This window comes from Drosophila tropicalis, unplaced genomic scaffold, assembly GCF_018151085.1.
Source record: "Drosophila tropicalis isolate 14030-0801.00 unplaced genomic scaffold, ASM1815108v1 contig_845, whole genome shotgun sequence".
Taxonomy (NCBI): Eukaryota; Metazoa; Arthropoda; class Insecta; order Diptera; family Drosophilidae; genus Drosophila; species Drosophila tropicalis.
In genome coordinates this window covers 1,927,843-1,951,066 of record NW_027173338.1, presented here as the reverse complement: position 1 = coordinate 1,951,066, position 23,224 = coordinate 1,927,843, and the positions used below count along the sequence as shown (strand labels likewise).

Here is a 23,224-nt window from a genome sequence, read left to right as displayed (position 1 = left end):
AGTGCTAATTATTAGCTATTGGCGGTGTTTAAACTTAAAAACAGAAACAGAAAAATTATATATGTATATATATATGTATATATATATATCTGTGTAGATTTTAAGCTAGAGTTAATTATTAATAATAATAATGATAATGTAATTACAGTTGCACTATAAGCTAAATTTGTATGAGCGTGTGTGTGTGTATGTAAATGATTTGATTTAATTATACATATACATATATGCATATGCGCGACTATATATATAATAAAAGATTTCAAAAATTTACAAAAGAAAATCAAATTGGTTCTATTGTTGCCTTTGGTGGGGACATTTGTTTTGGGGGGTGGGAGGGTTGAATTAATAATTATACAAACTAAAATGGTTAAAATTGCTTAAATTTGAATTGTGTGTAATTAAACAATCCTACAGCTCAAATGAACACCTTTTATTCTTTTTTGCTTTGCTTCTTCCACTGATTAAACTAAACTAAAAACTAATTACGAAATATAAAAAACTAATTAGGTATACATTATGTATATATATTTATATGATTTTTTGTATAGCATAATTTAAAGTAAAAAGTTGTTTATCTCTTCTTTTTTTTTTTATACATATACATATATAGATATATTATATAAAATGGAAGCCAATGTTGTTAATGCATTTTCTTTATAACCTAAACAGGGCGGGGCGGGTTGGGTTGTGTTTGGGTTTGTTTTTTTCAATTGAAATTTGAAATTTTGAAAGCTCTTCGTTAAGGCTAAAATCAAATACAAAAAAAAAAAGGAAGTTGGGCAAAAGGAAAAACTGTTGCAGTTTGTTTTCTCATCCAAAAGCCAAAGAATTATATATAAAAAAAAGATATTAAGAATCAAATTTAATTCTTCTGTTGTTGTTGGTATCACAAGAAATTAATTTGCCATTTTGTATACAAACAAATCTTTCACTTACTTAATTAACAATTTATGCCAACAATTTCGTTTTGTTTGTTGTTTTTTTTTTTTACTTTTTCAATTTAACAATTTTCGTAATTTGTTTTTGTTTTTTTTTTTTGTTGTTTGCGTTTTTTGAAACCATTTTTGTTGAGGCAACATTTTGTAAAGCTCAAAGGTGGCAACACTTACTTGGCTACAATGAACTATGATTGGATTTTGGATAGAATTCATTGATTGATTTGATTTGATTGATGGAAAAACTTATTAATCTATATCGATAAATGTAGAAATTGGCACATAAACGAAGGCTGCGCTGCGCCGATCAAAAAAGAACTACATCTTAAACTTAATAAATATATATTTCTATATATATATATATAAATGTATGCATACATTGTATGAACGATGCATTTACGATGTATGTATGTGTGTATATGGTTGATGTAAAAAATATGTTCGTTATGTATGCTATGTACAAAAAGGCAACCACATCCAGCTTGGGTAAGGACGGGAAGGGCGGTGAGCGATGACGGGAAATTTTTTTTCTTCTTTTCCTTTTTTTTTTTTTTGTTTTGTTGTGTGCTGGTCCCATTATTTGAATTTTTCTTTCTTTCAGGTAATTTTGTGTGTGTGTGTGAGAGAGAGAGTGTGCGTGGGGGGGTGGAGGCAGTGGGGACAGAGGATTGGCATCTCTATTGACGCATATGTCGATAGGCCAACGCCGCCTCTTCCGTTTCTCCGCCACCTTGGCAATCACTTTCCATGGGCATATGTTGTGGTGGAGTTCCGGCTGAATGCTGATCATCCATAGGCTTGGGTGAATTACAAGCTGTGGGCATTTGTTGTTCATGATGAACTTCTGGCTTGGGCGATAACATCGCTGATGTTGGTGGCTCGGCGGGCGGCGTTGGATCATTGTAACGTATCAGCTTAATAGTGGTCAGGCCATCAGCATTACGAATCAGCCTGCAGAAAGGAGACGGAGGACTGAGATAAGTTTCTTGGTATTCCTCTCACTTGATTTCATTTATTACTTACGGATAGCAGTCCTCATTGCTGCTGGCACTTTTACTGCTCACACTTAAATCTGTGGGCTTGAGATCCTCACCGGCCGATTCAGAACCAGATGAACCGCCGCCATTTTCCATTTTCAGTGGATGAAATTGAAATTTATCCGGCCCCACTGAGCCGGGTGTGTTCAAGGCTGGGGAATTTGGTGGCGGGGCTGAGGCAGCAGCTGCTGCTGCATTGGCGGACAGATAATGGAAGGCTCCATTGATGGCATGCATGAAGGGCGGCGATGTGGGTGGCAGACCATAAGCAGCAGCAGCAGCCACAGCGGCGGCTGCAACAGCGGGCAGACTCATTGGTCCGTTCCTCGAGGCAGGACGTTGGGGTGATTGCTGATGTTGTTGCTGCTGTTGATGTTGCTGCTGTTGGCTCCAGTTCTGACCAGCCGGACTACTGGGGGGTCCAGCAGCTTGATTGTTAGCCTGTTGTGTGGACAACGTTGATGATGATCCTCCTCCGGCAGCAGCACCAGCACCATTAGTAGGCGTTGTTTGACGTAACAGCGAAATATTCTTAATATTTTTCAGCTCTGTGGGATTACGCAGGAACTGATAGCAATGACGCTCGCCCTGTACTTTACGCAATATATTGACACGATAATAATAGCGCAAGGCCCGCGACATTTTGTCATAATTCATCGATAGATGATTCTTCTGTATGCCCCAGAGTTTAGCCAGGCCAGCCGGATCGACAATCTTAAAGACGCCAGTGTCGCGGCATTTCCAAGCAATCAAATCGCTATACTTTTGATTGCGATCATTGAGCAACTGTTGCAAAAAGTCCCACAGCAAGCGACCATCTAGACAGGAAAAAGAAAAATTAGTCATCTGTTTCTGTAAACGATTCGGAATGTGGGAATACTTACTTGTATTGGGTTCAGAGTTCTCTGGAAAGAATTCCCGTTTCGCTTTGTACATATAACTGGGCGTGGTGGGAGCTGAGATCGAACCACCGGCTGGTGCGACAAGCGGACCACCAGCATTGTCAAGCGTTAGCTTCTGTGGCTGTTGTTGTTGCTGCTGCTGTTGAACCTGTTGCTGCTGCTGTTGGACTTGAACGGCTGCCGCTGCGGCTGCAGCTGCTGCAGCAGCTTGTTGTTGCTGCGACCACGAGTTGACAAAACTATTTGTCCAATTCGGTTTGATATCCTTGTGTATGGGTGTACCTGGCGGACTGCCCGCACTGTAGACAGATAGAGGGGCGGGCGGCAATTTCTGGCTACCAGCTGGCTCGGAGTACTCTTCCTCGGAGTCAGAGTGATTGCTGCTGGCACTGCTAATACCCTTCATGGGCATGGCAAGCACGGAACTCGTGCTGGTCGTACTGCTGGACGACGATGATGAAGCAGGTGCTGCGGCGGCGTTAGAAGCAGATGTGTTAGAAGACGCAGCAGCTGAACCAGGAGCAGAGGCGACTCCATTTTGATACGCTGCCTGTGGCGGACTGCTGGCCTGTGAATCAACCGATGGTGGTGGGCTCAGTGTAACGGAATTGGGGGCCATAAAATGGTGTCCTGCCATATGGGCGGCTGTATTATGGAAGGGACTGCTCTCGGGCGGTGCATTCAACGGTGGCCATGTCGGTGTCGGCGGATGGCTGTGCGGTGATAGTGGATAACGGCTGGTCGGTGTCACCGGACTGTTGGGCAAATGCCATTGCATCATATGCGACTCAATGATCAGCATCTGTAGTACATTATGCAGGACATCTCCGGCTCCGGGACACCGATGTCCGAAATCTGCACGTGTCAGCAGGCACAATGCCTTGCCATTCATTTGAAAGAGATCAAAGTCCAGTTTGGGCAGATCGAATTCACGCACACAGAACCGCAAAAAGACCAAAACATCATCGCGACTCCATAGACGTGGATCTGATGGTAGCGATTGTGGTAATTGTGTTTTCAGTTCGGCCAACTGACTGGATGGGGCTGGCGGACAACGCCATAAAACTTCACTCCAAATATTTGGATTGATTGGATGATTCAACGATAACTGTACAGGAAGCATTTTCATTTTGGACATGCAGCGACAGTTTGTAGAAATAAATGTCCTATCCTGGATTAAATGGATGGATGTAGGATGGATCAGCAAAGTGAAGCCACGAGATCAATTATATGTGTATATGCTTCTATCAGATCTGTAAAGAAACAAAAAAACATTTGTAAATAAATAAACAAATTGGCCAACATGTTGTATGAGTAATATTTGAATAGAACACATGGGAATACTGATTTGTAGAATTTATGAGTCTATTTTAGCTTAGTCCGAAAATAACCATGAATTTTTGAGAATTTTTTTTAAAAGTTTTTTGCTTTAATACTGACGAAACTGTAGTTTACATTAAACATTTTTGGTCTAAACAATGATTTTCAAAAAATAATCCCAAGCATTTGCTTCAACAGGGCTATATTCTAGGGGAAGAGTGGCTCAAACTATGTACTTCAGGAAAGGGATGAATTTCTTTGTTGAACGAGGACCAGGACTGTCTGAAGTAATTCCTTTTTCACGGCTTATTTCGTAAGTAATATTAACTCAAAGGGTGGACGACTGATGATTTTGGAATTTTCATCAGAGAACCTTAAATTTTGTATATTTATCATAAAATTATGCCATAAAAACAACACTTTGGTATCCAAAATCTTTAAAGGTTTTAATCCATTTTGGCTGTAAATGCAATGTAAACTGTAGCCAGTTGTGCAGGTGTTTACTTAAAAAATCGACAACGTTTTTTTCTTCTTCTTTTTTGTAAGCTATTTCCAGTTGTCCAAAGTTCATTTCGAAAAAAAAGGATGTTAGTAGCATCAATCGACACACTTCCGCCAGAAAATAGCTTGGCACTCACATCACCTAGCAGGGAACACATACCGTGGCAAAACGCAAGGCAGACGAAGGAGATGAAGATGTGGAGGCGGAGGTGGAGGCGACAGAGTCAGATAGACACATTCGCATTCCAATGAAATCAGATTTCTTCATAATCTTCGCGGCAGCGGCGTCGGTGGCGGTGGCGGCAAACAGCACAAACAGAAATACGTCGGACGCGCACGTCGTGGGTTCGCGTAGTAGTCGAACGAAGTCGTCGCCGATGGATGAAATAAACAAATAATATATCTTTTGGACGCTGCGCGGTACACAAGCCAACAATAAAAACAACAAGCGCATCCGAGCACTACTTGGCGAAAACTGGCGACCGGACCTGAAATCTTGTGAGAGTCCGAGAAGAAGTGTGGCATGAGTCAGAGACCAAAGAGACGACGCGTCGACGTTGACGTCGACAGCATCACAGGCAGAAGTAAAAAGTAGAAGCAGCGGGCAGAGCACACTTGACGCTCTCTTCCTTACTCTCTCTCTCTCTCTCTCGGGCTCTTTTTGTCTGTCTCATTTCTTTTAGTTTTGCAGGGCAACACACCCCCGCAGCGTTTTGTGTCTCTCTGTCTGTCTGTCTTGATTTTCGAGAGCAAAATATCTCTTTTGGAGCAAAGGCAAAGATCTTCTCGGCAGGCAGGTTACAGGCATAGCAGATCAAGTAAATGCCCTGCTTCAAACAATCTTTTGAGTGTGTCCTGTTGGAGTGTTTTAAGGGATTTAGATCATGTTTCCAACTGCATCATCCGTTGTCAGTGGAAATTAAAATTAAATTATCTTTGATTTGATACTAACTTCAAGTTATTGTTTAATATCTATTACCCGAACGTTTTAAATGTCTTTATCTTGTTTTTGGTAAAAAGGTTACGAAACTTAACAATGTAGCGACCTAAATAATTCACCTATAACCCAAACATTGTTCATATAAAATCAACTTTTTAATTGTACAAATTTCTCAATATGGTAATTTCCATAAAAATGTATGTACATACATACACACACAAATCCATATGTGTGTGCCTGAGTGTGTGGTGTTGTGTCTTGTGTATGGGAGGCCCAGCGTGCCAGCAAGCAGCAGCAGTACTTGCCTTACAATATTCCGGATGTATACAAAGTAAATACATATACAAATGTACATACATTTGTACATATGTATATGTATGTATGTATCTTTTAGCAGTGATCATTTTGTTGTAAAGATTTCAACATACATACGATCGTGTGTGTGTATGTGTGTGTGTGAGTGTGTGTACCATATATGTATATTGACAAGTAGTAGGCGGGGCGCAATCGGAAAGGAATTGAACGGAAGGGGCACGAGCGGTAAAGCGTCCGTCTCTCGCTCTCTCAGTTCGATGATGATGATGAAGATGATGGAAACTTTAAAAGCCGTGCCCGTGCCCGATTGCGCATACCACCCGTTCCCGTTCCCCACATTTTTTTGTGGGGAGCTTGCATCTACAACAACAGCCAAACGGAAGTGCACATTCCAATCACCAAAACCCGTTTTCAAAATTCAAAATGATGTTGGGAGAAAGACGACGACGGCAACGACGACTAATAAATCCGCCAGTGGGTAAAGAGAGCAAGAAGAAGCAGATCGTCGTCGGCACAGCAGCCCCAACAGGCACCCTGTTTTTTGTGTGTCTGTGTGTGTGTAGCCTGTCCATGCCCCTTTCGTTTAGTACTTGTGCACTCACACACATATGTTTGCGTTTAAATTTATCTCTCTGAGAAGAAGGAAAAGAAGAAACTTCCTCATTCTCCGGGAAGCATTTCAACAAGTGAGCGAAGCAAACACAAACGGACGGTGGACCTAGCGCCTGGGGGACTTGTCTGTTAGCGGAAAAGAGATAACACTAGAGAGCTTTATAGGGAGATATCATCAGGCTGATGATGATGATGCTGCTGATCATCTTGAATATTTTATTATGTCTCTTACTTAGCGGGGGTCTCTCACTATTTGTTTTTAAAGAGTCTTGTTGATTGCGACGATATAAGGTATGTACACACATATGAGTATATATGACGATCCTACGTGTTATTTTGGTTGCCACAACACATGGTTGTTGAATATCTTTAAACAAAAAAAAAAATAAGAAATCATCATACAACATAAAGAATACATATGTACATATATACATACATATGTATGTATATTCTAGTACACACATGTTCCATCCGACAACAAATAAACAACATTTCAGATTCAGACCGGTGTCGGGGGCCCAACAGAGAGTAGAGTCGGTGGCACGTAGTAAAATGACAAATGAATGCTCATCAGCAGCAGCAGCAGAAGAACCAACAACAACAATAACAACAATGTAGAAAGAAGGCAACAAACGCACAATAAGAAGAAGAAGTAGATGAAGAGTGAAAAGAATATTTCTAAAATCTCAACCAAGTCAGCCAGCAGAAGCAGAACCAGCGGCAGCAGCATTCTCTTCCTTTTCCCCATCCTCTCACTTGCTCTACCTTAGTCCCTCTCACTCATTCAATCGTATGCTGCCTCTCCTTCTCTCTCTCTCTCTCTCTCTGTGTCGAGTCAGTCAGAGACTCAGGTAGTTTTGAGAGGTATGCGGATGATGTTGAACCGGTTTCAACGGAAATTACAAACGAAAATTATAAAACGATCAGTTTAGAAAAACGTTCAAAGAGACGATGGAAGAGAAATAAAAGAAGGAGGTTTTCGGAAAAGAAGAAGAAGAAGGGGATTCCAAAGGAGTGAAAGGAAAGGAGGGGACTGACTGGCGGGGGCATACAAATACCAAAAGAATTTATTTGATTTGGTCGTTTTATTTCGTTTTTCCTTTTTGCACAAGTTTCCGCTTTGGGGAGAGAACACACAAATACACACACACACACACACACTTAAGATATTTGTGGTGGGCGTATGTGTTTGTTGTTGTTGGGGTGACGACAGGTTTCTCTGACCGTGGGATCGGAAATGCTAGCTAGAGAAAAAAAATGGGACACCATCACTTGGATGCCAGCTAGATCAGCTAGAAAAGATAAGGATCATCGACTTATGGGAGAGAAGTAGGAAAAAAAGGAAAGAGTTTAATCCCAAATTCTTTTTTAAAGACATGATAATGGGGAGGATTTAAAAATGGAAACATCCTGCACACACACACACACACAAAACGGATTAGAAAGGGCATAAGCTAGATAAGAAGAAGGCATTCCATATGTGTAACTTGAGGAATCATTATTCCGGTTAATCCCACTTCGTTGTAGTAGTCAATACTGAATGGAAAAAGATGTACATTTGTTCCAAGAATTTTAACGGTAGAGGAATTCGTGTAATCATTTTCCAATTGGCAACAAACTAGTTAACCTTGTTTTACTATAAGCCTTTTGTCTTTTCTGTTTCACATATTCCTATTAAATGCTCTTTTTTTCATCAAATTTGTGAATTGAAATGTGTATTATAATGTTAGTGCCAAATCTGGACAAAGGCGGGCGAAGATCCTTGCCTTGGTGGCAAACGATCCTTCGACAGTTGGAGTAATAAAACTCATAGCTAAAGAAAAGGTCTAGGTAAGACGCTAGGATAATAATTATTAATATTTTTTCATTATTTATTTTATATTATGTACTTATTGTTCTTTCTTCATTATTCTTCTGCTGTGTTTTTATTATTTTTCTGCTTTCTTCGCTGTGCAGTCATTTGTCCATATCAGGAAGTGTTTTCTGTTTTTTTCCAAAAAGTACCTCAACTTTACCACTAAGAATCTTAAGTACTTTAGAGGTTCTATATCTCGAATTTCGCAATTATATTGTTATTTAATATAGTCTACCCGAAGTGGCAGTCGTCAGGGAGGAAGGCACTTAACGATTTAGTTATCTATCTGTTGTAATGCTTATAAGATGACACTCGAAAGACATTCGATATATCTCACTCATTCTCTCTAACACTAGGCCCAATCACAGCGGGCATTCGGGCCAGGAGGTGTTGGAGGAGGGGGGTAAGGTTAAAAAGGAACCCAAGTTGCAGCACAACTCTAAGAAGTTAATGAGTAATTTCCGCAGGCGCAGCAGCAGCAGCATCCTCTTCTTCTCTCCTAGTGCATCATCAAGTGCGCAGTTAAGAATGATGACAAGAAGAAGATGAAGAAGAGGAAGAGAGACGAGCAGACAAATCAGATAACATACAAAAAAGAGCAGAAGCGACAGCCGCCATGGCGCATTAAGATTAACGGCTTCACAAGGCGGATTGGAAAGAGAATGCTCTTGGTGGTTGATGATGATCACTCTAGGTTGCAGGTAAGGGAAATGTATGTCTCTCCCTCTCTTTCTCTCTATCATCATCCTCCCCTCCCACCACACTCAACTACATACATCTATCTACCTGTTATGCACTTTACAACAACAAAAAGCAAGAAATACATCATTGAAGGACTTCTTGGAAACGGAAAGTTGAATGCATTGCTTGGTACTACAACAAAACACTAGGTGATGTTGTTGTTGATGGTGTCTTTTGACATTTGATCTCTTTTATGAGGTCTTCGTCTTTTTTTTTTTTTTGGTTGTTTACACAAGTGCCTGGGGTTCTTGATTTAGTTGTGAATCAACCCTTAGGCTAAAATATATACATACATATATACCTACATACGTATGTATGTACATACTATAGATATTTCTATATACTGTAATTCAATTCAATTTACTCTCATGTGTGTGTGTGAGGTTATAGTTTGTATCGATATATATGTATATCCACAATGATCGTATCGAAATACTCAATTAATAAGCATAAAAATATTCAAACCAAGTCAACGACCTGCTTTTTGCTTTATAACTGCTCAACACACACACACACACACACATACTTTTACACCTTGGTCGTCTCTCCATGTACATATATTTAAGAAAAAGAAAAAAAAAACAACAAATTAAACATACAAGCCAGTTCCAATTCCCCCCCCAAAACGCCCTCCCCCACTCAATACCTAGGAGACGTTGCTGCTGCTGCGATTGCTGAGCATGCATAACAAGCGCGTGAGCGGGCTATATCATCGGGTATCTCTCTATATATGTACATATACATATGTATGTATGTGTATTGGTAAGACGCCAATTCCGGGTTCTTCTTCGCGCCAACCTCTCTCTATACAATACAACAATTTCGAGCCAAATGTCTGTGCGGTTCATTTTCTGTCTAGATCGTCAATTTTCTATAGCTTTGTTTTTGTTTCACCATTTCTATTGGGGGTATATTCGAAGGTGCAAAAAGATAATCCAAGCCTAGATCAAAATAAGTTATTTGACTCCCCATTCCGACAAAATCTACACCTCGATCCGCCTACAGGGTATGATCAAAGTTCACCCTCTAAGCTAGCTTAACAGTTTTTGTTTGCCGTAGGCAAATTTCTTTTATTTTTGTAGATCATCCAGACACAATATGGTTTTTTTTTTTTTGGTAGTCGTCATTTTTTGTGGGTCTAGGAAATCAATCATCGTTATGCCGTTTTGCGGTAGCCCCCACCAATGCAAGACAAAAGGTAAAGAAAGGGCGAAACCCGAAACTCAACTCCGGGACTTAGAGACTCCTCCCTCCCCATACCATTTGGGATCTTTCTTGTCTGCCTGCCAGCTGATTTACCCCTTTTTCTTTAGTTAGTTATTATTAATTTCATTCTATTTTCTACGCATTTTTCTCTCTCTCTCTTCTATTTCAAGAAGAAGGGCGTTACGTGCCATGTTTGTTCTAATGTAGCTCAGAAAGCAAAACAAAACAAAAGGAGAAGAGATAAAAAGAGGGGAGAAATAATAATATAAAAAAAAAACTTCAGATTGTATTTTGCTGCCTCATTGTTCATCTTTATGCTTTACGCATAGCTTTTGAATACACAAAATGCTTAATGATATCAAACGTTCGATAACCTTTTCGGTATTTTAATATGCAAACCCCCCTCCAATCCCCTCCTCACCCCTCCTACCTAACCATTAACCACTTACCAAAAATTGTTGTTATTTTTTTTATGCTGATGATCATTTAGTCGAAAGAACAAAAGCTCGTATTAATGATGATCATGATGAGGATAATGAACAAGATCGGTAGCTATGCTGCTACCTAGAAGAAAGAACTCTCATTGCTATGTTAGTTGAATCTAATCATGATGAGTTCATCAAACGCTAGACAACAAGAAGAAATGTAGTTGAGTTCAAAATCATTCCTAGGACCGAAGCAGCATCAACCGCATCATTTGTGCCCATTACATTCAATTAGTGGCAAACTGCTCCTCCTGTTCTCTGTCTCTTTTTTCATATCTATATCTTGTCTCTGTCTCTCTCTCTTTCTCTATCTCTTAATAATAGTCAGTACATAGTTTGTAGTTAGTCGTTGCTGCAAGATATGTAGCCTTTATCCAATAGAAAGGGGGCAGAAAGGGGTGTGTATGTGTGTGTGTAGGGGTCGGGGTCAGTGTGTGGTTCAATTGAGTTGGTTGACATGTGTGTAGAAGCCGCTTCCGTGTTTTACTTAAAGACCACAAGCCACAAGTTCTAAGGAGAAGGGTAGTGAGGTAAGTGGCAAAATTCAATTGATCAGCGGACAGTGAAAATTTCCCTTGGGCGAACAATTTTCATAAGTCACAACGAGAGGGAAAAACTTAAATAAGTTATGAAAAATTCAAATAAAATATTCATACTAGCATAGAGATTTTTTTTTTTTTAGAGTTCCAGTTAAATTCTATGATTTAATCGAGCAATTTGTTGAACCTTTTATGACATCGTATTTATATTAATTTGAGCTTGTTTTTCTGGATTTTTGGTCCACTTTGTATGATTTATAAGTGTGATGTCATTTAAAAACTAAAAACAAAAAGGGTAAAACTGTAGATTTCATTTCTTGTTTTTTCGATTATATTTCCAATTTTTTTTTTTGCTTGCTAAACAGATACATAACTTGGGCATTACATTGAGTAATGTTTTATGTTATTAGATATTTTAAATCATTGGCTTATCAATCTTTCATATAACGTTATAAAGGCAAGCATTCATCACTCACAACAACTCCCTCACATGGAAGTTAGAGAGGATCAACTGTTGAACCTTGTCTATCAAAGCAACCAACCAAGTCACATTAAGATTTTGATAAGACAGTAAACGACACCTGCTTTCCGGGCCTTGTGCCATGCCAACCCAACAAGTCAACTCAACTGAACTCAACTTTTACGGGCGTACAATCATCGTTCTAACATATAAACTAGGATTACTTGTTGTCTTAGGTGTCGTGTTGTCGCTGCTTTTGATAAAAAAGAAACGCAAAAGAGATATAGACAAGTCCCCACAGCTATATATATTTATATATATATATAACATGTTCCGTTCTTTCTCTCTCTCTCTCTCTTTCTCTGTTGCTTTTCCATACTTCCACTATAATGTTTATGTGTATTACGAAATGTTTACGATTTGCTTGAGTTTCAGTAAGTTCATAACAAATATATGCCAATGATAAGATAAGACATAGATACATATAAATAGAAGGCACCTCTAAGTATGTTTGCCATATGGAGAGAGGAGACCACAACATACATACTTGACTTAAGACGACATGAGTTGCTTGCAAAAATTAAAAGAAAAATTCAAAATAAAGAGAAAGAACAAACTTCTCTATACTTCCTGCTCCGATTGCTATTGATGATCATCATGGCAAGTGAGCTTCCTGTACCACAAATGGGCAATTAGATCAAAGAAGAAGTAGCAGTAGCTAAGCAGCTTCATCAGTAGCCAACAACCAAAGCAACCAAAAAAAAAAAAAAAAAACGGAAAAAATCTGAAAAAATTCAGGCATAGCAATGGGAAAAAAAAGCGATCGCCTCGATCGTGTATCTGTATCTGGGCAAGCATCTAAACCGGTAGTTAGTATTTGCACTAGTAATCAAGCACAGGCATACATACATACATACACATAACTAAGATCTAGGCATGCATGGAAAAAACGACAGACAGACAGATCAGAGATGCCCCTCGATTCTCCACCACACCTCCAATTCCATTTGAGCTCTCCATGCAGCAGCAGCTGGAAGCTAAAGAACTTTGGCATGATCGTAGTAGTTGTTGTCGACGATCGCGCTTCGCATCTTAATTACAGAGAGCTACAGAGCTATAGAGTTGTGTGTGCAAAAATACAAAAAAAAAAAGTGGAAGAAACAAAAGCTTTAGGTCTAGGTAGTAGTAGTAGCTCGAGAAAACCTGAATTGTAAAAACGTTCTAAACGAACGAACGATCTGAACCGTGGAACGTTTTGCGCGTCGCTTGGAAAGACACTTAATAAATGCGGAAGCGGATGTTCAAGCAACAACGACGACGACGCTGTCGACGACGAATACTACGATGACGCTCACTGTCTATAATCACAATCAAGTTTCAGGTTGGAGAGAAGAAAAACGGGGATTGGGACTTGGCTTAAATACAAGATGATAGAGCCACTTCCCGAAAGAAAAAAACTTAAACAAAAACCGCAATATTTTATGTTTAGAACATGTTTAGGAAATTGCCAAATTAATTTCAATGATATGACAACCAATCAAGAAGAAATGTGACTTTGATAAGGTTTAGCTTGTCATTTATCATTTTCTTGTGTACAATTATTCTTTAGAAAGTGCAATCTATTGTTAACAAAAGACTGACGAAACTCCGATCCAGATCCAGAGATCATAATACAATTTCCAAATGAGTTATATTAAGCCGACTCTGAAACTAAATTCCAAATGATCGATGTATAATCAGACTAAGGTCAAAGGATTCCAAACAGAATGTATTTTTCCAATATCAATAATAAATATTCTTGCAAATATCGTTTAAGGCATAAATACAACAAATGCATGGAATTCTATTTATTAATATCATTTCAATTCTTAATCATTATGAGTGTACTACTTACAAATAATAAGAAATAATAGAATCAATGCTATGTAACATTTAACGTCATATGCGGATGCAATTGTTGGCAATCGTTTCCAGGCAAAGAGAGACTTTGATTCACTTAACATATATATATATATATTTTTTTTTTATATATTTTTATATATAGAATATATAATGCACTTCAACAATTTATTAAAAGCTGATAGCATTTTGAAAAGGCTTCTCTATCTCTGAGAGGACAACAAAATAATTAACATGATAATTCAAATGAGTAGAACAACGCGAGAATAGTAGAGAAAGAGAGTGAGAGACCGGGAGACAGATAAAGAGAGAGTGTGTGGGAAAAGTTTGATAAGCACGGACAAAGCAGCAGCAGCAGCAGCTTCTTACTTAAATACAATTCCAAGTTGCACTCAAGTTGGCCACTAAAACGTGGCAAAGCGACCTAATGAGATAAAAAACAGCAGAAGAAATGGGAATAAAAACATAATACAGACAAAGAGACAGACAGTAAACTCAAGTTGTCATAAGAACTAACTATTGTAATAGAGGTAAGGTAAGAACAGCAACAACACCAACAACAGCATTCAACTCTTTTGATGAAGAAGCTGCCCCTGCTGCAGCGCCTCCAGCTAGCTGGAATGAAACTCATTTTTTGCTGCTAATTATGAATTTGGCGACACAATAGGAAATGGCAACGTTCAGTCAGTCAGTCAGTCATTTAGTCTTTCTGTCTGTCCAGCAGTCATCATCACATGTACTCATGTATGTATGTATCATCTCTCTAGAGCTGTTTGGTGGCATCATCATCATCGTCATCTTGGCTCGCTCCTTCACATCGTTTCAGCTACGTGATGTTCGTGTCAATTTTGTTGTTTGTATGTTTTAATTTGTCTGCTTTACTTAGAAAATTATAATATAATCTCCTGGTTGTAGCCCCTGACCCCCCACCAACCACCACCACCCCCCCCCAATATCTTTTTGCCAAGATTGAAGAAGCACTTCGCGCTCTCTAGATGTTGGCCCCTTTGGGTATTTTTCTTGGGTATTTGTTTCTTTCATTCATTTGACACTTGGTCCAGAGTATTCAGAAATACTGCAGTATTATTCATCGGAATATGCTAGTAGCTCTCAATTCTAAATAAAATATTTACTCCTTATGACGAATGGAATAATTAATTAATGAATTTGTTTCGAAATTGTAGCAGGAGGTCTATAGACGATCCTCAGATTTAATTATCTAAATCATTAGAAAGTGCTCAGTTAAAGGATATATATCACTATCCAGTCAATTTCTCAAGATTATACTAAATCCATCTGAAGCTTTCCTAGTAAAAGCTTTCGGAATTTCCTTTTTAAGTTTTGGACCTTGTAATATAAAACTTTTTGCCTGAGTTCCTGATTAACATTTAATATATATGTATGTATGCACTATATATAGTTCAACTATCGGCGCACGAACGCACTTTCAAGTGTAGATGTATGCACACATACCTACTCATATTATTTTACTTTTGAATAGTCATCTATCTTTGGGTATCAAGGTGTATATAATTGAACAGCCCCTAACAATCATCATAATAATAACACTTGTGAATACCATTTGGGTAAAGCAAGATATGATTAGAAAACCCAAAAACTCATACATACATATATACATACATAAGTATATTTTGTTCGATTTCTTTCGTGTTTTTATACCCTTGCAGAGGGTATTATAAAATTGGTCAGATGTTTGTAACGCACAGAAGGAGACGTTTCCGACCCCATAAAGTATATATATTCTTGATCAGCATGAGAAGCTAAGTCGATATAGCCATGTCCGTCTGTCCGTCTGTCCGTCGGTGCGTACGCGTTTTACTCAGCCATCTTAAGAGCTATCGGGATGAAATTTTTTTTGGGAGCTTTTTTTTACCCGGGTGAGATAAAGTATGAAAATCTTTGGGATCGGACTACTATATCATATAGCTCTGGAACAAAAATTTTTGCAAAAATTGGAGTATCCCCATGAAATTTACCAATATAATAGAATTTGATATAAAATCTCAGATCCCAAAATTTGACCCTGATCGGATAAATAGAACACAAGTTACAGTCTATATAAATCGGTTCAATCGCTGCCGGCAGCTCTGCTTGCTGCCTACTACGTCACCATCTGTTAACAGAGCACATGCATACACACACAGACGCAACGCTACATAAACTGTATGTGTATGCGTGCGTTGCTTTGCTTAGGGAATGAGGGAAGAAGAAGAACAAATTGTACATAGTATGAAGAGTAAAATTGTTTTGTTTGTATATTAATGAATTGAGTTGCAGAAAAGAAATTTTGAACATGTGAAATTATTATTGTCAAGGACTGCAAGGGTATATAAACTTCGGCATAGCCGAATTTAACTTCTTTGATATTTTGTTTTCATTTTGTCAACTTCCATTTTAGCGGCCATAAATACAAACAATAATAATTTACATTTGTGTGGTATGAAGTGCGACTGATTAGTCTATCAATTAAGACCCCATGCTCTATAGTCAAGTGCCTCACACCCGAGAAAGTGTGGGGGTGAGGGGTTGAACAAGTGGCAGGTGAGGCTAGCAAGCAGCAGCGTAAATTTCGTGGAACCGCGTCATTTCCGGTTTTCTTTGCCCACTTCCCCTATCCACACCTCCCCCAAAAAAAAACACACACACACACAGAAACCCCTCCAAAACGTTCCTGCGTCGCAATCCATCGAACAATATTTTGTGTTGCTATCATAAAAACTTTTTTTCGCCACCTCTTCTTTTTACCCTACCAACCCCCTCCTTTGCCCATTTACCACTCAAACGACTTTCGTTCCGAATTTTTGCCTCTGTGTTTGTGTGCGTTCTTATCGACACAGATTACAAAAAAAAAAAAGAACTGAAAAAAAGAAAACGAGCAAAACGTGAAAAAAAGGAAAAAGCAAAAAAATTTTGTTGTCCTTATCAAAAATACTATCGAGACTGAAATCAAATTGATTTATGGACGATTTGGCAAAAAGCGATTTCAAAATTGTGTGTGTAGTAAATTCTTGAACGTATAGTAGTAAAATTCCTTTTTTTCTTTTTTGACACACGATATGGTTGAGAATATGGCCATGGCCTGATCATAGGGACTCAACAAACAAGTCGGCAAAATGTCCCGCAGAGTTTTGAAGTACATTGTAGATCCCCTAGGGGGTTGTGCATCTTCAGCCTCTTATCCTCTTGTTCTTTCTGTCTCTGTCTCTCTCCCTATCTCTATTGTTCTAGGCACTTGAGTGTCGTCTTTGCACATTGGTTCCCAGCAGCTTCCTTCCGCTTGGCCAGCAAATTTCCACGAAGTGCCAAATGCCAAATTCATTGTGAATTCTCCTCCCCCTACTCCTCAGAAATTCTGAAGGACTTTAGGGGCGAGGTTAGGCTAGGAACAATTAGTGTCAGGACCACCTACAATGTTCAGGACGGAAGAGAGTTGCGTTGTGTTGGCTTTTGTTCAACAGGTAAGTGGTAAGTGGGCTTGGTCAGGTAGTTTTTACAGTTACACAGCGATAATAATGGACAACAATGGACTGGGAATTGTTTCGCCCTCGTCCTCGGTCTCTCTCTCTCTTTCTCTTTAGTTAGTTTAGAGGGTTAGGTTAGGTTAGGTCGCCCTCTCTAGTTACCAACTGATATAGATACTTCCCCTTATTTACTTGAACATTTTTCTTGCTCTTTTCCTTTTTTTTGCATTACGCCATCATCAAGTTGAAGTTGGAGTGGAGTGGCATGGAGTCTATGCCACGCAACATTTTTCCCCTTCTGTGTGTTCGGGTTCAATAAGAAGAAAGAAAATTACCTAATTGTGTTGCATCGACAACAGCAACAACAACAACGAGACGACGGCTTTCCACAACATTACTCCACTTCTTGGCCTGACACACACACACACAACAAACTTCTTCCTAGTGCCCTCTTTTACACCCCTTCGTGCCCCTCTCCTTAGAGAGTTACTAACCCGCCGTATGTGTGCCAAAAGCTAAAAAGAAAATGTGCCACAAAACTGCAAAAGAAAAAAAAAAACAAAAAACAAATGCTCTGTGTGTGTTTGTTGCTTCGTTTCTTTCTTTCTCTTTGCCAAGTTAGTTGGAGTTAGATAATAGCCAACACAACCGACCGTTAAAACACACACACACACACGAACTCACAGAGAGTGAGCCGCCGCTGAGATTGTTGCCGGGAAGGGGCTATACCACCAAAAAGCTCGACTATAACTCAAGCAAGACTTCCTATATTTTGAAACACGTTACGTTCGTAACATAATTCACACAGCAACAACAAACGAACCAACGAACAACAGGTTACTCAGTTTAAAAGCCAACAACAACAACAACAGAGGTAGAGATAAGTAACTCTATGAGAGAGTCAGGCGACTGGCTTGGGAGGAACAACAAGCCTGGAAATGAAAATGTACGGGAATAGATTGAAAATGTATAGGGAAATAATAATAATAATAATACTCGCGCTCCAATATTGATTGTATGTCAAAGATCGCCAACGTCTCTTAAAAAACTTGATTGCAATTTACAAGTTTGAATTAATAAATTACTTCCTTAATTTTAGAATAAAAGTCACATTGTGCAAATAAATAGTGTGGGAATATCTCTTTGGCGGCCCCCTAGATCTCTATTGATCTTACCAGCATTAACTATAGATTTCAAGAATTATCTGAGACCTCCGCTCTGAAAAAGTCCTAATGATCGATTATTTAGTTAATATACTTTAACTGGTAGTATCGAAAATATCTTAACTGTGTTTTTGAAAGTCAATAATAAATGTCTTTCAATTCAATTCAATTCTTATAAAGTAAATCCATCTATTAATTTATCTATAAAGTTTAATTGTCCTGATCAACTCGAGATTTAACCTATTCTTTGATGATTTTTCTTAGGCGGCACTTGTAACTTTATCCCGATAAGGGATATACCTACTAGCATATTGATAATTCTAATATATCGGATATGAATAAATATTTGTACATATACATATATATTGATATTTTGCCTGTTTGGCTGATTGTTGTATTGAATAAAAAATGATCTCATTGAGCATCCTTGAAAGACAGATACATATGCAATGTGTGTTTCTGGTCTGAGGTAGTTTTCCCAAATTCACACGATCGTCTTTACCGCCTTTACTTCCTAAACATTCACCGACACCGACTGAACCCGCCCACTCCTCCGCCACCTGCACTGCCTTCACATATGTATGTATGTTTGTATATGAGACATAAAGATGAAAGATAGGCAACGGCTGGCCTGGCTCGCTGTTTGTTGGTTGCCACCAATGTTGTTGCCACATTATATGTACTTTCTTTCAGCGAATTTGAGATGCTGCGCAGTCACAGTCGGCGTTGACGTTGACGTCGCCGCCAAGTCTAAACACATTTACGGCAAATTCAGGTTAGTGTGATTTTTTTGCACTATAAAATGGGTTACAATGCTCACAAGTGGCTCCATAAAAGTGCCTGCCAATGTGTGTGTGTGTGAGTACATGTACATGGATGGAATGGGATGGTTGGATGGATGGATACATGCTTATGATGATGATGCGTAATATTGCAAAACATCAATAATATGTGGCACATACAAAGACCAACAACATCTGTGCGACTCCCTAGAGGCGAGTCGATTTGAGTCTAGGGTCTGATAACCACTACACGCAATACACAACAAAAACAACAAACAAATAAATACATATGTATGTATTTATATATATATAAATATATGTACTGAATGTACTCATTGCTTCCGCATGCAAGTATAAACAACTAAAAGTCATCAGTAGCACAAAAACTATGTACAATAGCAACAACAACAACAACGTTGTCGATTCAATGCACTTGCCGAGTGACTCAAGCTGTAGAATAAATATGTGAAACGGCAAAGTCGGCAATGGCAAAGAAAAAGAAGCAATTTAATACTTACAAGATGATATGCGTTAGTCAGTTAGACAAATTACTCTATACTCTATGGATTATTACCTTAACTAAGCAACAATTTGCCCTATAAATGTTTCTACTGTCTGTATGAGATTCATTAGTAAATTGTTGCCCCCTCAGTGGGAGACGAAAGATGATCGGAATTTGGATGATCGACAAGATCATTTTATCTACAAGAACCGCCAGTACTTTACTATCTACTTTTATTTAAATTTATTTAAGTTTGATCAATTCCTGGCAAGGTCTTAAAGGGATAATCAGGAGCATATCAGTGTTCTTTCTCCGACCTCTCCGATTTCCTCAAAAGGCAAAGGCTATTCGATAATTTTTGGATCTTCCCTTCCAGAGAAAACCATATCAACTATTTTTCGCAACAATTTCTTTTTCATCCTTCCATCCTTCACCTATATTGATGCCCTTGATATATCCTAGAGAAACATACAGTAGACTAGTCTAAATATTATCAGGTAATGCCGTGTTTACATTTCTTTCTCTTTCTTTCATTACATTTGCCGCATTATTACTATTAATTTGTGTTTCTTGTCGATCTTATTTATGTGTGAGTGAGTCAGCTTCCCCCCGCATAAGACACAAGTTGGGTCTGAGAAAGAGAGAGATTTAGCCCTTGTCTAAGCGTGTGAGGGAATATGTCGTCGTTCTCTCTTTTCTTGGCTCTCTCTCTACCTCTCTGACCACTGCCGCTGCTGTCGTTCCTTTTGCCTGTACGATCAACAGTTTTTTCTGTTATACCTGTTTGCTTTGCCTTTTACCCTCACCTTACCTATGTGTTCCCCTTGCCAAACCCTCCTACTCCTTTCTCTAGTTGCCACTCTCGCCCCGTCTTGCTTCCGTGCGCTGTGTTGTATGTCGCGAGAGTAGCGCAATGCGGAAGTGAATTTAATTTATTGTATTTACGCTTGCCGCTGCCGTCTCTGGTCACCAGGCCACCACCACCACCGGGAGAGACTTTTTGCGGGGCAGAACATGGGGGCGGCAGAGAGAGAGAGAGGGGTACGAACCAGGAAAGGCAAACTATGAAGAAAAAAAATCTCAGCTTCTATAATTTTTTATTTTTTTTTGCTGTATTTTGTTTTCCGCTAATTGGAGAGCACCAGGCTATATGCTAGTCGGAGGGCTAGTCGGGGGGCTCACACGATCGTTCAGGGCAGATCAGGTGCGAAAGCAGAAGCAGGAACTGTTTGGCTAATTCGTTCGGCATCGTCGTCGTCGTGGCAGGCAAACAAATAAACACAATTCTGCTTGCTATTTTTTTTTTCTTACAGTAGTTTTTTTTACCATAGCGCCCCATAGTGCGATAAGATTTCGCTGACGTGAGCCCAGTGTCTCGCGCAGCAGGCACCCTAATTGGAGCTTAACGCTCCGCTTTTGTTTCACTTCCATAGAAAAAAGTGCATGCAACAAGAGACTCGTCGAACCCAACCCAAATTCGATACGTAAGAGAGTCGAGTCAGTCAAAGACTGTAAACTTATGTAGATACCTTGGAATTGGCTAAGAATTTTAGGGACCCCCCAACTCATTTAGACCACGTTAAATTTAGTTGAGCAACATTTATGGCAAATACAAGCTTTTAAGCGATTTTCGAAACTTATCAGCTATATACATAATTTCCTATTGGAAATAAATTATAGCTAAAAATATTTAAAGCTGACATTTGTCCTTTTAATTGGGACAAATCCTTTTAATTTTGTCAAACTGATTATTTTAGAGGGGTAAATCGTCTTTGATATAGTCTTAGTGTTTTATAGACATTAGCCAACAACGACATTTAGTTAATTTTTTATCAAACAATACTCACATTGTACGTGAACATCAGTTTTAAGCGCGATTTCTAAATGGTTAAAACCTTTTTTTTCTTTTTTCTTGCAATACAACTTAGCAAGAAATAAATCCGAACTCTAACAATGTGTAAAATGATATATTTTTGAACACGTGTAGACGACCACAACGACTTGACAACAATTTGTTGACCTCAAGCCAACAGAGAGAGACCCAAATATTGTAAACTTTTACCACGACTAACGACAACAACCAAAAAAATTAAAAAAAGAAGAGATTAACCATAAAGATTAACGTGAACATTTATCAGTTTGTCAGAGACAACAAAAGTTAAGTATATAAACAATAAAACAAAAACAGAAAAAGAGATGATACAATTTACCACTTTATGACTAAACATGACGTATAAATAATGCTTAGAGATTCATGTTTTAAATGAAAATCGGTTTTTTGCTAACAAATTTCTTACCTAGTCTGCTCCACTGTGCAGGGTGACGTACATATGGATGTATGTATCTGTGACTGTGTGTGTGTTTATGTAGAGTCGTCGTTGTCTGTTCTTTAAGCTTTTTAGCGACAACGCTCAACGCGGAAGCGGATATGTCCAGATCCAGAATGCGTTGTTATTTGATTTTACTTTTTCCTCTCTCTCTCGCTCTTACATGTATGAAGTGTGCATGTGTGTGTGTTTGGTTTTGTGGGTATACGGGTTGGGGGGCTCTCTGACACAATCGCCAAGCGTTGTTTAACTGCAAAAGCACTGTGCAGCAGCAGCGACTACGTAAGATATGTTAACTTGTAATCCTTCCTTCCTATGTAAGTGTATTAGATGGCAGCGGCAGCAGCAACGAAGGAGATGAGCATATGACGATAATCATGAAGAAGAAGCAGAGCAGCAAAGCAAAAGCACTTCCGTCTTGTTTTCGGACTCGGACCTGTGACGCGTGGGATGCACTTGTGTGTTTTTGTATTATTTTTCTTTTCACCCCTTTTCTCTTATTTTCTTTTGCTTTTCTTTCTTGCCTGCTCTTCCTCTGTTTCTCAACAACAAAAATTCTTCCGTTTTTTTTAATTTTTGCTTCTTGCTTTTGAACTTTTTACATTTTTGTTTATTTGTTGTTTCCGTTTCGCACACTAACACACACACACACACTCAAAACACTCCGACACATACGCGCGCACTTGAACACAGACAAACACTAACGCAAGCTGTACCGTTATCTCTTTGAGTTATTCCGTTTGTACTGTTTTATTGTTGCTGTTGTTGTTGTATTGCAATTTAAATTCTATTAATTGTAAATTAATCAATTTAAAATTTCATTTCTCGTTTTGCAATCGTTTCTGTTTTTTGTTGTTTTGCACACAAATACGCTATTTATTTGTACAACAATGTCTTGTGTCTTATATTAATAATGTAATTCTGTGTGCTGCACTCCCACGTCCGTTCGCCACGAAGAATGAAAGAAGAATGAACGAAGAAGGCGAACGAAGAAAATAAACAACAAATAAATAAATAATTCCGACTTTTGGCTCTCCTGCACAGTGGTTCGGACTGGCACAAAATGCAACATTGCAGATATCGAGTTGAAACTTGTTATTCTTTGATAAGTAAGGCAAACAAAAGATATTACATTAATTTCAAATAAATTTATAAAAGTCCTAACCTTAATTTAAGTACATACACAAGCATATAATTCACTAAAACTAAGATTTTCTTCCA

At 38.7% G+C, this 23,224-nt stretch overlaps 1 protein-coding gene across 1 annotated transcript; it reads right to left on the bottom strand.

The window, feature by feature from the left end:
- Nucleotides 1-266: 266 nt before the first annotated feature.
- aop (anterior open) lies at nt 267-22,956 on the bottom strand. The gene is made up of 4 exons (XM_068294292.1): nt 21,974-22,956; nt 2,857-4,127; nt 1,959-2,790; nt 267-1,886 (listed from the first exon to the last, which is right to left on the bottom strand). Exons 2-4 carry the CDS (start codon nt 4,010-4,012, stop codon nt 1,613-1,615), a joined length of 2,262 nt encoding a protein of 753 aa, XP_068150393.1. The 5' UTR covers nt 4,013-4,127; nt 21,974-22,956; the 3' UTR covers nt 267-1,612.
- Nucleotides 22,957-23,224: the final 268 nt, after the last annotated feature.